Raw genomic sequence first — 15246 nt, 5'->3', positions numbered from 1 at the left:
AATACAACCTCTTCAAGAAGTGGTGCTGGGAAAACTCGATAAACTCATGTAAAAAAAATGAAGCTGGATCCATATCTGAAACCTTACATATAAGTCAATTCAAAATGGATCAAAAGACTTGACTCCAGACCAGAATCCATAAAACACATTGATAATAAAGGACCAAATATCTAATAAAGTAGGTGTGTCACTTGCCTTGCACACAGTTGGCCCAGGTTCAATCTCCAGCACCCACCCCATATGGTCTCAGAGCCTTGCAGGAGTTATTCCTTGGTGCAGATTTTAGGAATAAACCCTGAGCACAGCTGGGTGTGCCTCCACTCCCCCCAAAAATAAGTAAAACATCCAAGATTTGGACTTTGGTGAGTTTATGATATCATTCCATTGCCAAAAACAACAGAAACCAAAATAAATAAATGGGACCACATCAAATAAAAAGTTTTGCATGGCAAAAGAAACATGGGCTAAAACTAAAAGATACCTGACTCGGGGAAAGTATTCACACTCAAACATCAAATAAATGATCAATATCTGGTCAATATCAATGACATATAAAGTACTCATGAAGGTCAACAACAATAAATCAAAAAACTATAAAAAATGGAGAGAAGAATGAGCAAACACTTCTCTGAAGAAGACAAAAGGATGCCAATCGGCAAAGAGTGCTCATTATCACTAATTATCAGGGAAATTTAGATAACAGAGACAATAAGATATCATCTCATACCAGTGAGAATGGAACATACTAGAAAAAACTGGAAACAATCTGTTGGGGACCAAATTGGTGAACTTTAGAGTGAGTAAAGTGTATACTGAATAAACTAACTTTGTTTCAGGTCATAGCTGGCAGTGCTCAGGTCGTACTTCTGTGCTCAGGGATCACTCTTAGCAGTGCTTAGGAAATATATGCAGTGACAGAGATGGAGCCATAGTCTGCAATGTACAAAGGAAGTACCTGAACCCCTTTCCTAACTTTCCTGCCCCCGACTGTTAAAAAAAGGAATGTACAAGTATCTAAACTATAACAAAAAACTTAATATTCATTGAAGAACAGAATTAATATGAACCAAATTCTTGAGCTAAAATATTAGATCAAGAAATACTCTTGAAGGAATTAGGGAGCAATACATCAATAGGAAAATGAAATAAAGATGGATATAAATATAAAAGTGAACGTGATAAAATTCAGTATTATAAGAATTCGAGGAGGCAATAAATGTTTAAAAAAATAATGATTATAAATTATCCCAATTGGAAGGGGAATAAAAGATTGGAGACTACAGCAGAAAGGTCAGAGAGACCACAAATCCACAGCCATAAAAGAAAAAGAAATGAAAACCTAGAAGCATTATGAAATATCAGTTATACCATAGATAAAGATAAAATTCTAAAAGTTACAGAGCCATTCTTTAATGACTATTATATGCAGAGGAGAAAATATCATGCTGACCACTTAGTCCCAAGAATATTATTGAAGGAGAAAAAGATGTTGAATAAAATGCACCTATAATATTTTCCAGGAAAATAGTAATTTCACTGTATCACTGTCATCCCATTGTCATCAATTTCCTCGAGCAGACACCAGTAACGTCTCATTCGTCCTAGCCCTGAGATTTCAGCAAGTACCACATTGGAGTCTCTTTCAGGGTAAGGGGAATGATACTCCATCATAATTACTGGGTTTTGGCATATAGAATACACCATGAGGAGCTTGTCAGACTCTGCCATGTGGGAGGATACTCTTGGTAGCCTGTCGGGTTCTCCGAGAGTGAGAACTAGACAATAAGATGTCAAGCTTCCGGGAGCTTGGTTTTATAGTCTCTGGATCTTGGCATTGATGGGATTACACGGCACTGGTTCCTTCATGCATGAGGCTTGTCTGAGTGTGTAGAAAGTGGTCTTAAGCATGGCTGTGGCTGGGTTCCAGAGGTCTTCAGCTTCCAGGATTCTGCTCGGGGCAGGGAGGGAAACTCAACCACAAAAATATGTCACATTTCTACATGCAAATAATGAACCAAAAGAGAATGAGATAAGATGAGATATGCCACAACCATGCTTTAGACCATTATCCACACACTCGGACTAGCCTCATGCGTGAAGGAACCGGCAGGGGAACCCAAGTGTGAGGGACCCAGGACTGAGATCTCCACACCTGCTCAGATCGGGACTGGGCCTCCTCCACTCAGATCCCCCATCTTCTAGTAGCTAGACAGTTACACCCACCAACTGCCCCCAGAGCCATGTAATCCCATCAATGGCCACGACCCAGAGACTATAAAACCAAGCTCCCAGAAGACAACAACTCAGAGTGCCCCTGCGCCTAGCTGTCCTCACTGGAGCCCCTTGGAGGGAGGTGGGTTGAGTTTCCATCCCTACCTCGAGCAGAGCCCTGGCAGCTGAAGACCAGTTGAATTTAAATGCAATAATAAAAATATTCTCATGCATATATATCATAGAAAAAATTAAAGACACTGTTAAATTTATATTTTATCAAGATTTTTAATTAAAAAATAAAACTTACTTAAAGAGACAGTTATGACCCAAAAGAAGAGAGAGAGAACAAGGGGGAAATACCCTGCCACAGAGGCAGGATGGGACTGGGGGGGGAGGATGGGGGGGGTGCTGGGACCCGTGGGGATGGATGACGGGCACTGGTGGAGGGATGGGCACTTGATCATTGTATAACTGAAACCCAAGCACAAAATTTGTGGGCCTATAACTGTGCCTCATGGTTTTTCACTAATTAAAAAAGTAAAAAAAAAAGACAGTTATGAATATGTCAAAAATAAGGAGCTAAAACTTTTTAAAATGTGGAAAACAAAAAATATTGCCATATGTATTATTTAATTAAATAAGTAAATATTTCTTTAAGTAAATATTGGTTTCAAGTAAGAAAGCATAAAATCAATAGTACATGTGTTATATAGCAATAGATACTTGAAAAACAAATGGAAAATAAAAATTACTTAAACTTTATCAAAGATAGGGGAAAATAGTTTTCAGGCAGACTAGTATGTGTGTGAAAATCTGTGGAGGCAGGAAAGTGCCTAGTGGACATGAAGATAAATCCTGTGTGGTGGCGAGGTAGTGACCTCGGGATGAGTCGTGGAAATTGAAATTAAGCAATGGTGGATAAGGACTGGGAATAGTGAGTGTAGAACCTTAGAATGTACGGTGCAACGTTTTGATTCCATGGGGAATGAGAATACATAAAACTATGAAGGGAATAACATGAAATCAGTCAGAAGGATCATGAGAATCACAGATAGTGATACATCAATTTCCAGCAGGTATATACTATGAAGATGCCTAATTCCTTCCAATTTTTGAAGGATATATTCTAATTTGTTCAACCTTCTTTCCACATGGGCTCCTCATGTATACCCGTCAGTGAGTAAAAAAATCCTAGTCTTTTTTAATAGGCATTAAAAATGCTTGTTCAATGGGAAAAAAAGAGTCACATAATGAATAACAGACCTAGAAAATAGTGACTAGATTGTTTTCCAGTCAGGATATTTGTAGTCTGTATCTGGCGTGTGTTGGAGCTTGTAGGCAAACTCTGGGGATAGATAGGTCACTCACTGATGTCGTGTGCCTCACATAGAACTCTGGAGGACAATAGGTATCAGGCAAACAGGAGTCAGGGGAATGAGCAAAAGAGAAAGAAATGACTTGTGGAAAATCAACAGTGTGCCGTCATGAAAGCCTAAAAGTGGTCTTTCAGACACTCATTGTGATAGCTATCATGAAAGATGTCAAATGTAAGATTCAGACTTCCCGTGTGTATTTTAAACCTTTCTGTAAATTTTGTGTTAGCATAGAGGTTAGGACGTTTGCCTTGCATGCGGCCAACTCGGGTTCGATTCCTCTGCCCCTCTCAAAGAGCCCAGCAAGCTACAAAGAGTATCTCACCCGCTTGGCAAAGCCTGGCAAGCTACCCGTGACATATTCAATATGTCAAACACAGTAACAACAAGTCTCACAGTGGAGACATTACTGGGCCCGCTCAAGCAAATTGATGAACAACAGGAGGACAGATGTAAAACATTTGATGTAGCTCCTGGTAGACAGAAGCATTGAATATATATTAAATTATTTTTAATTTGGTTTCTTTGTTGTTTTGTTTGGGTCCTTGTAAAATGGTGAGATCCTGGTAGTGAATCCGTAATACAGCTCACGGAGGATCCTGATGTATTGAGTTTAAACACCCTGTTTGGCTAGGGCTTCGATGACCACTTAAGTCTCAACAGAATCAAAGGCCTTCTTTAAATGGATGAACGTTAGACAGAGCAACATCTTGAACTCTCACGAAACCTCAATAAGCTTGGTGACAGTATGGATACGGTAGATCGTGCTGAATCCTTTTCAGAACCCAGCTTACAGGCATAGTTGTTCTTCATCTAGTGTTCCGCCTATTCTATTCAGGATGACTTGAGTGAACAACTTGTAGACGACAGACAACAGGCAGATCAGGCAACAATTTCCAATGTCATGGATGCCTCCCTTCTTGTACAGTATAACGATCCTGCTGGTTTTCCACTGGGACAGAACTTTGCATTCAGACAGGTAGCATGTGAAGAGATGAGCCAGTGCATTGACGAGTACTGATGGCAGATTCTTCAGGCGTTTGGGTCTGACTTTGTCTGGGCCGGGTGCTGTTCACTTCTTTACCGACAAAATGGCATGTTGGATTTCACAAGGGAGAACATTGGGAACAACATCAATCCTTTAGAATTCGATATGTGGGCAGGTAGACATGGCTATCAAAGAGATCTGAGTAGAAGTCATGGATAATCTTCTTTATTGTCCTTCTGGAAGATGTGATAAATCCATCAGGGCGTTGGAGGGCAGTCATCTTCGTCTTATAGTTGGTGAAGGATAGGCGGGTGTTGCAAATGCTTTTCCTGGTTTCTGCCACACATGCCAGTACTGCTGCTCTTCTCTCTTTGAGGACTTCCTTTATCGCTTTTCTGCACTGCTTTGCAAGCTCGAGCGTTAGCTTGTAGTTGCCTGAGACTCACGCCCAGCCACGTTGGTGAATGTGTTCAAGAGTTTTTGAAGACAGGCATTTTTTTGTGGTTTTCTCTCCCTTGGTGTTCCTCACACAATCATGGAGGTGCTAAACCGGTTGATCCTATTCTTTGTCAGTGTCATCAATGATGGCATCTTCCCATGTTGCCACAATAGTGCCAAAGAGCTCCCAGTTGGTGGTAGTTCTGGGAGTTCTCTTCTTAAATTTTGAAGTCCTTTCTCCCTGCTCCATGAAGTAGAATTTTGGACAAACGAGGTGGTGGTCTGATCCTGTTTGGAATTTGGGGACAACAGTGACATCAGTCAGGCAAAACCATCAACTGAATATGATGTGGTCAAATTCTTTGTGGAACTGTCCATTGGGAGAGTCCCATGTCCAACATTTAGATTTGTCCTTTTGGAACTGTGAGTTAGCATGGATGGTCTTCGTCTATATGATGAACTCAAACAGTCTTTCACCCTGTTCATTCCATTCTAGGCCATGGGTCCTGATGTGGAATTCTTCGGCTGATCTTCTCGGTCCTATCTTGGCATTAATATCACTGACAATGATCTTGTAGAAGGTGTGATCTTCTTTATAGAACTTCTCCTGAATGTTCCGTTCACTCTCAATGGAACGAGCATCTCCAAATGCAGCAGTTATGTGTATCTATGTTGAGAATTCAACATGACGAATGACCTGGCACCTGAGTTGCACAGGAGGAAGAGAGCAGCATGGAACGCCTTCAAGAGTGTCGAAGAAATAGCTAAGAGGACCAAGACCATCCAGCTCTGGGTGCATTTCTTTGACTCCATTGTTCTTCCTGCATTAACATATGCCTCAGAGACCTGTGCCCTATGAAAACAGGATGAGAACATTATTCGGGTCTCCCAAAGAGGAATTGAGAGAGCTATGCTTGGAGTATCGTGCTTCACTCAAGTGAGAGAAAGAATCCGTAGTTCTGACCTCCATTGATGATCGAGAAACAGGGAAAACTTGTCTTGTTTGCCAAGCGTCAAAAATCAAATGGGCTGGACATATAATGCAATTTGGAGATGACCACTGGACTAGAGCCATTACCAACTGGATTCCATAGGACGTCAGAAGATCGCGTGGCCACCCACCTACGAGATGGTCAAACTTCTTCATCAAGACCCTGAATGAATGGTTTGGGGCTCTTTTGTTCCTGGAGTGAGCAGATGACATTGGGCTACACTAGCCTGCGACAGGGTCAAATGGAGATGTTCCTGGTGCCCACTTGAGCAAATTGATGAGTAATATGATGTTAAGTGATCAAATGATCAAGTAGTATTCTAACAAGATAAAATATTCAGGTTTCTTTCCAAGTCAAGGAACAATAACATGAATTAAACTCACTACAAAAAAACAAATTTCAGACATAGTAACTGTGTGAATACTCCTAGACTATGGGGCAAGAGACATAGTACAGCAGGTGGGTGCTTTCCTTGCTCACATCCAACCTGGGTTCAATTCCTGATACCCCATATGCCCCTGTCCCCAAGCAACACCAAGCATCATCCCTGAGTGCAGAGCCAGGACTAAGCCCTGAGCATCACCAGTTTCCCCCTTCCCTTCACCTTCGAAAGACAAACCAAACACTAAAACAAAGAACCTTCTAGACTTATACTACTTCACCGTAGTTCATTTCTATTGCCACAATTCTGTGACTGTTATATATGCACTACAGCTATGTTTGAGATTAAAAATAAGCCAAGATTTTTTACTTGCAATTCAGAGGTTTTAATATGTTGCCATTTAACAGTAAACCCTAGCATGTTAGCTTTCAAACTATTTTGAGCTTGATCCAATGTTAAAAATAGATTTTGTGTTGTATCCATACATCTACAAAAGAAACTAGTATCAACATGCCTACTCACTACTTGGAATAGTCTGATATTTTATATTCCTACTGTTCTCCTTTTAGTGTTGTTTGTTAACAACAACAAAATGCTAGCTGTTATCCACTAAATTAATTTCATAATTTACTGCTGGGCTTTCATGTGGTTTCAAAATCATTCATCTTGCAGCTCCTATGTTTAACAGTGTTATTATAAAGCTATACATACTTTGTTTGGGTCAGAACTCGAAGGAGAATCAGAAGAATGCTGCAAAATAAAAGAACAGGACTGTTATACATCACATATAAGGAGAAGCAAAAGAAGAGAAGCAAAGCAAAAGTTTGAATTGCGCTTTCTAGTCTAAGGCATTACCATAGACAAGGAATCCTGTAAGACCTTATCAATGGTAGCACAGAGCTCTTCAGTTTGCTGCCTGAGCTGTGCAGGAAAATAGAACTGGAAGAATTGAAACCAGGTACTGAGTTAGCAACGAGTTGAGGGATCACATTTAATAAGCAGGGATAATCTGACTTCATTACCTCCAATGGTGGGTCTTTGGAGATGCTTTCAGTTTGGGATGGTTTATCCAGTGCCTACAGAGAAGTCAAAGAGTTCCATGTAAGGTTTTTGTTAGTAGAAAATTCTCTTCCAATAAAGTCCTATACAATTCAGTATTTCCATGGTGGAGGAGATATTTGAATCATTTATTGTGCTATTCTCTGCCCTAGATGCATTTCTCACATTTGTCCAGTTTCTCCTTGTATTAATATCTGTACCATAAAATACTGGGCTGCAGAAAGGAAGCTTAGATTTTAAACACACAAACTAGAATTTAGGTATCTTAAAACAAGATGAATCTCATTCACTTCAAAATACACTGCAAAGCTACACACACATAGAAAAAAATTAAAATTATGCAACCAATCCTCAAAATACTATACAAAACAACTATTAGGGAAATGCTTTAGAGCAAGTTAAAAAGAAACATGCAGATACAAAAAAATCACCTCTTTTTAAATTTTTTATATTCAAAAAGCCTTGACTAATCTTTTCATTAGATTTTACCTCAAGTGACTCTTAAATACGTTCAAGATGAAATATATATATTTTATTGTAATCAATTTCAGATATATAGAGAAAAAATAATTCAGTTATTCCATTGCTCATAAGAAGTTAAATTCACACCTATGAAAATCACATATCAAAAAGAGAAGAAACTCATGATTATATTAAGTGTAGTAAGTGAAAAAACAATTACCAAATGCTTTCACTCTTATGGGAAATATTTATATTACAACAAACTATAAGAAACAATAAAAGTAATTTTAAATCCAATGAAAACTATGGAAATGGAAAGGGTAAAGGTAACGGAATAAGCAAAGGGGATGTTTTTGTAGTGGAATGGCACTGAAATTTTGGTGGTAGGAATACTGACAATTATACACACAAAAGTATGAAGCAAAACTCATAAATTCAAATATATTGCAAACCAGTAGCAAGTAAATGAAAATAAAAATATAGATGAAGAATTAAAAGAAAGAAATGCCAAACACCTTTAAAGACTTAAATACCGTAGGTTCTTAAAAACATTTAGAAACAGAGTTTTTGCATAGTTTACCTTCCACATATTAGTGAAAAGTGCAGTATTTTTGACATATTTCAATAACATAGTACTGCCTAGGTTCATACATGTTGTAACAATAGCAGCATTAATTTTTTTTACCCTGAATAAAAATTTATTGTGTGTCATATTTTCTTAATCTAATCATTCATTCATTGGAATTTATTTTGTCATCATATTTGGCTATTGAAAAACATTGCAATAAACATAAAGACATATATATATACATATTATAATTGGGCTGGAGCGATAGCACAGCGGGTAGGGCATTTGCCTTGCATGCAGCCAACACAGCCAACCCGAGTTCGATTCCTCCGCCCCTCTCAGAGAGCCCGGCAAGCTACGGAGAGTATCTCGCCTGCATGGCAGAACCTGGCAAGCTCCCCGTGACGTATTCGATATGTCAAACACAGTAACAACAAAGTCTCACGATGGAGACGTTACTGGGCCTGCACAAGCAAATCGATGAACAACGGGAGGACAGTAACAGTGATATATAATTATTGGGGAGGTTGTTTGCTTGAGGGGCTACTATAGACTTAATGCCTGGAGATTTTTCCCAGCAGTAATCTGGCCCTTCTTCATGTGCAGGGCGCATTCCATGCTTGGAGCCATCATTCTGGGCCCAATAAGTATCAGGAATTGAACATTTAGATCATAAGATCTCCCCATACTTATCTTTAGAACAGTACTCTTACAGCTGCTACAATGGCTGCCTCTGTTTACATTCTCAATAATCAAGTTCTAAAGTTCTGATTTCTCCACACCTTTGCCAGCCAGTTTCTTACCTTTAAAGATAAGCTATTCTCACAGGTGTGAGATAAGATTTCATTATTGTTTTGATTTCCCTGTTAATAAGTGATGGTGACTTTTTTTTTCATTCATGTTCCTATTCATGTAATGGGCTGGAGTGATGGCACAGCGGGTAGGGCATTTGCCTTGAATAAGCCAACATGGCTGACCCAAGTTCGATTCCTCCTCCCTTCTCGGAGAGCCTGGAAAGCTACTAAGAGTATCTCGCCTGCATGGCAAAGCCTGGCAAGCTACCCATGACATATTCAATATGCCAAACACAGTAACAACAAAGTCTCACTATGCAGACGTTACTGGGCCCGCTCGAGCAAATAGATGAACAATGGGAAGACAGTGACAGTCACAGGTTCATGTAATAAAGAATTATTGGGGAAAAAAAAAAAACAGTGATCCCAAAAAATATATTGAAAAATCGGACCACATTAAAACTGCTTCTGTATATTGTCAAAAGACAGGATGAAAGACAAAAGACCATCATGCTAAGTATTGACCACACAACACCACATATTATAGATAAAAAAAACATTGCAGCTAGATACTATGAAATTTGAGCATTTATTAATATCAACATGTCACATTTTTCTGATGTGCTGTTTTACATTAATTGGTATGAGTATACTGAATCACCTTTATAACCCTAGGATGAGTTACTTTTGATCATAATAAATTATTCTTTTAATATGCTGTTACATCTGATATGTCAAGGTTGTTTAGGATTTTTGGATCAACATTCATCAGTCTACAGTTTTCTTTTTATGTGCTTTTAAAATACATGTGAAGTAATTAGTTACTCTATTGATCTTATGGACTATGTTTAGAAGTTGTCTCTCCTTTTTTAACTTTTTATAATAATTTAAGTAGAATGGGTCTTATTTATTTCATAATTCACTGGTGAATCCATCTGGTCCTGAACTTCTGTTCTTAGCGTGTTTTCAGCTGCTTACTTAATTTCTTTGCTTGTTACTGATATGGTAAAGATTTTTATTTATTCCTGGTTGAATCTTGAAAGGTTATATGATTATAAAAAATGGACCACTTTTGGGACCTAAGCAAAAGTACAGCGGATAGGGCATTTGCCTTTCATGCAGCTGACCTGCATTTAATTCCTGGTGCCCCCTATATTTTGATTAAAGTATTTAGTCCATATAGGTTTAAAATAATTATTGAGAAGCATAGACTTATTTTGTCATTGTGCTCATTGTTTTCTGACTATTCTGACTGTCCTTTTTCTCTTTCCATCTTTTCCTTTTTAATTTGATGATTTTCTGCAGTGCTATGCTTGGCTTCATTTATACTTTGTATATAGTACAAATTTTTTACTTATTGGTTACCATGAGGTTTACGTAAAGCAGCTTAAATTTCAGGGCTGGGTTCATAATACTGTGGGCAGAAAGTTTTACTTGCAATGGGTTGACCAGGTTTGATCCCCAGCACCCCATATCGTTCTCTGAGCACTGTCAGAAGAGATCTCTGAGCACAGAGCCAGGAATAAGCCCTGAGCACTGCCAAGAGAGGCCCCAAGATTGGGGGTGCAGTGAGGAAAGCAACTTAAAATTAATAACAGTATATTTTAGGCTAACTAAATGTAAAAACAAATATATATATATATATATATATGTTTTTACATGTGTATTTGGGGGTGTACTCGTATGTGTAGCTTATTTCCAAAAACTTTACTTTTTTTTTCCTGCTTTTTGGGTCATACTCAGCAATGCTCAGGGGTTACTCCTGGCTCTGCACTCAGGAATTATTACTGGCGGTGCTTGAGGGACCATTTGAGATGCCAGGATCGAACCCAGGTCAGCCACGTGCCAGGCAAACACCCTACCCGCTGTACTATCACTCCGGCCCCCCAAAACTTTATATTTTTACATTCTTTCTCATCATCATATTTTATTTCTTAAGGCACATTATATCTTTTTATAGAATGAATGCACTAAAAAATATTGTAGGCATCAAATATTTTTTTTCTTTAATCATTAGGCTGGAGCTATAGTACAGCAGGTAGGGCATTTGCCCTGCATGCGGGCCAACCCGGGTTCGATTCTCAGCATCCTATATGGTCCCCTGAGCACCGCCAGGAGTAATTCCTGAGTGCAGAGCCAAGAGTAACCCCTGTGCATTGCCGGTGTAACCCAAATTTAAAAAAAACACATTATGCTAGGCTTATAAATTATTTCCTCATCACCATTACAACTTTACTTTCAAATTCAATCATACATGTGTCTTTACTATTTAGTTTTATATTTTCATGACTTTTGATGTAAACTAATTCAACTCTTATTAGCTGAAGGAGCTCCCTTTAACAGTTCTTGGAGGGTCTGTTGAATGATAATGATTTCTTTGGACTTTCACTTAACAAGAGCAATTTCTATTGTTCCTTTACTGTGTAGGACAACTTTGCTGGTCAGAAAGCTCTTGGTTGGAAATCTTTTCTTTTTTCCACTTTAAATATATCATCCTACTCCCTTCTGGCCTACAAAATATCTGCTGAAAAATCTGCTGATAGTCTTGTGGAAGTTAACTTGTGATAAGCTTTTTTTTTTTCTTGCTCTCTTTCTGATTAACTTTTGTCATTTTAATTACATTGTGTCCTAAATTGGGTCTCTTTTGTCTTGGTACATTTTAGGTTTCTGGATATGGATGTCTGCTTCTCTTTGCTCTTAATTTTTGGGAAGTTTTTACTCATTATTTCTTTTAAAATTTTTCTCTCTCCCTTTTAATAAAAACTGTGTGCATTGGTCCATTTGAGTATTCTATACATCCCTTAAACTATTGCCAGTTTTTGAAATTTCTTTTTGTTTTTCTACCTCTAATTGGATTAATTCCCCTCTCACTGAATTTGCTTACTATTTTTTCCTGCTTGATGTTGTTTAATGGTGAATCATTCTATTCAATATTTTAGATTGATTATTGTATTTTGCAGACTATGAATTCTTGTCATTTTTAAAACTGTATCTCTTTGCCAAAATTATCTTTTCCTCCATGCATTTGATTTTCTAATCTTGGTGGCCAAATTTAATTGTTTTTTTATAACTCTCTTGGGTAAATGACTTTTCTATATTTTCTTGTTTTATTTAAAGGCCAAACCCAGCATTGCTTAGAGCCTTTTCCTGACTCTGTGATCAGAGATCACTCCTTTCAGTGCTCTGGGGACCACATATGCTGACGGGGATCAAACCTTGTCAGATAATACTTGTAAGTCAAGTGTCCTATTTCCTGGGCTTGTACTACCTCTCCAGTCCCACTTATCTCTGTTTTGTTAAGACTTGTTTACAGAAATTTATCTTTGTTTGAAACATATTTTTTTCTTCGTTTTTGTTGATTCTCTGTTTGTTTCTGTATATATATATATAAAAAAAAAAACAGTCATCTTTCCCGTTCTGATCTCAAGTAGAAAATAAACCTTGTCAATTGGTGGTCTCTAAGATCTTCGGGTTTTTCTAAGTCACCTTTTTTTTTTCTTGCTGGCTTCTGCTATTTGAGTGTGTTGAGACTTGTAATAGTCCATGGGGGTCAGAAAGATAGTAGAGTGGACAAAGTGTTTGCCTCACATGCAGCTGACCTCTTATATCCCGGCCCCACATAAAGTCTTCAAGTTCTACCAGGAGTGATCCCTGAGCACAGAGCAGGAATAGGCACAGCCCAGTGCTTACACCTTCCCCCAACCCCTGCAAAAAAAAGGGGAGGCGAGGGGGTCACACTCAATATCAGAAGCAGACTGATTAGAAGCCTTCATTCAGACAGCATTTGAGAATGTATGTAGTGAAGTTCCTTTACATAGGAACTGGACAAGGGAATTCTTAACTATTTCTTCAATGTAACTTTGGTTATTGCTTAAGATATGGTGAATACTCCTACATCTGTTTTAAAAAATTGCTTCTCTCCACAGCTACCACCATGGTAACTCACCCACGTGGGCCTGTTCTACTGATTCATGCCTTAATCTCCAAGGAGAAACAAGCCAAACTGCTAAAATTCATGGACACCCAAATCTTCCACTGAGAATTATGGAGCATCCTCAGGAAAGGGGCAGCTCTGGTCTCACCCTGTAGTGGCCCTGGCAGCCACACCCACAACCTACCTTGCAGCCACACCAATGACTCACTCCTCCGTTTCACTAATACTCTCTGCAGAGAGAGCAAACTGAAAAATTTCCAGTGTTCTGGCTGAGAACTTTGTGATATTTTCAACTCATTGGTCCAGACCATAGATTCTCAAGTCTTTGGAACATATGGCCACATACCAGGCCAAGCAATGCCTCCAAATTCCTCAAGAATGGAATTCTGGTAGGAGAAGCATACCATAATTTGAGAAAGTAACATAGAAGTAAACTTAACAAACAAAACACAGTAGTACTGGAAGTTTCAATTAGCAACAAAGAGCTTAGACAAGAATTTAACAATCCCATGGTTTAGGTATAATAGTTTTCTCATTTTTTCCTTTAATAACATATTTTTTTATAATTTCTTTAGTTGTCTAGCTGTAACAAGCAATATAAATCAAAATTTCTGTGTGCCTGTTAAGTGAACAAGCGTGGAAGGTGGTTTGGCAAGTGAGGACAGTGGTATAGGGAAGTTCACTTTGTTGGTGGGGTTGTTGTTTGAATATTCAAAGTTGGCAAGAACTGCATTGTGAACAGCTTTGTAAATCATGGTGTCAAATAAAAGCATCTTATTCGTAAAAAATAAATTAATTACAATTGCTTCTTTCTTTGATATATTTCTCTGAGACTCATTTAAAAAGAAAGTTGACTAATTAAGCTAGGTAATTCAAGGGCTTTACATAGCAACCATTAAAACTGGGGTGCTAGACAGCTATGTAATCACCGTCAGATAAATGCTGGTTCTACAGCTGGAACAAGCTGGAGGGAAAAGTCTGGCAAAGTACTCACAGACTCCCCTAGCTGTGTTGGTTTGGAGCCAGATACGGATATGTGCTAATTAGAAGCCAGACGCTCAGTAACAGATTGTAAAGGACGCTGTAAAGGCCCTTCCAGGCAAAGGCTGAGAAATGGGCATTTTCACATCCTCTCTGTGCTGGGTCCCCGGAGGTTAGCTCATATGGCCATTTAAAATAGCTTAAGAGAAAAAAAAAAAAGTCCTTTCCATTTTGGAGTAGAAACCTTGAAAGTTGAAATGCTAAACGCTTCACTCCTTAGGGAAAAGTGGAAAATAATCATTTCCATCTATATCAATTGTAGGAGAGAGATTTATGATGAATGTTGCCAGTCTTTCCTACTTGTTTCCGAATGGGCATCCAGGCATTTACACAATTTATGTGTAGAAGTCATTCAGTTTCTGACTTTCTTCAGTGTGAATTGCTTCTATGCCACTGAATTTTTAGTGTGTATGTGTGTGTGTGTATGTCTATGTGTGTGTGTGAGAGAGAGAGAGAGAGAGAAAGAGAGAGATAGAGGGGGGAGGGAGGGAGGGAGGGAGGGAGGGAGGGAGGGAAAGTCCAGGATATTCCTATACTCACATCTTGCACTACTTCTTTATTTCTAATATTTACTTGTGCCATGTGCTTTTTATTCTTAATTAAATTTCTCTAAAGAATTCTTCATTTTTTCAAGGCATCTCTTGTCTTTCTGTCTTTTGCATGCCTTTCCTATAAATAACTGGGTATGGCATTATCAAATGTCATGCAATGATAGTGGGTCTGGTAATCTATCTGAGATATTACTAAATTGTGCTTACCAGAGATTAAACCCATTTTAGTAGCTACCTTCATAACTAGAAGTACACTTTTCTTCTGAATTAAGTATTCACCATTATGAAATAATATTCAATCCCTCAGAGTGTGAGGAGTTTCACATCTATTTTCCTGACTTTTGTACTACCAAATATTTGAATAATATTTGCTAGCATGTAGAAAAAATGGTATGTAAGCAGAAAATATCTGAAATTTATTTTTAAATTCATTTTGATTTTCTTGAAATA

At 38.3% G+C, this 15246-nt stretch overlaps 1 protein-coding gene across 2 annotated transcripts in view; it reads right to left on the bottom strand.

Annotated features, from left to right (window-relative positions):
- The window catches only part of MLIP (muscular LMNA interacting protein), a 331240-nt gene that overhangs the window by 127921 nt on the left and 188073 nt on the right, over window positions 1–15246 (bottom strand). For both annotated transcript variants that reach the window (XM_056116919.1, XM_056116920.1), the window contains 3 exons: window positions 7410–7463; window positions 7243–7326; window positions 7099–7137 (listed from right to left, as the gene is read on the bottom strand). In XM_056116919.1, coding sequence (XP_055972894.1) covers window positions 7099–7137; window positions 7243–7326; window positions 7410–7463 — 177 coding nt within the window. The remainder of the gene's footprint in view (window positions 1–7098; window positions 7138–7242; window positions 7327–7409; window positions 7464–15246) is intronic.

Source organism: Sorex fumeus, unplaced genomic scaffold (genome assembly GCF_029834395.1).
Source record: "Sorex fumeus unplaced genomic scaffold, SorFum_2.1 ptg000033l, whole genome shotgun sequence".
Classification (NCBI taxonomy): domain Eukaryota; kingdom Metazoa; phylum Chordata; class Mammalia; order Eulipotyphla; family Soricidae; genus Sorex; species Sorex fumeus.
The sequence above is the reverse complement of the archived record's forward strand: the minus strand, read 5'-3'. Positions and strand labels throughout refer to the sequence as shown.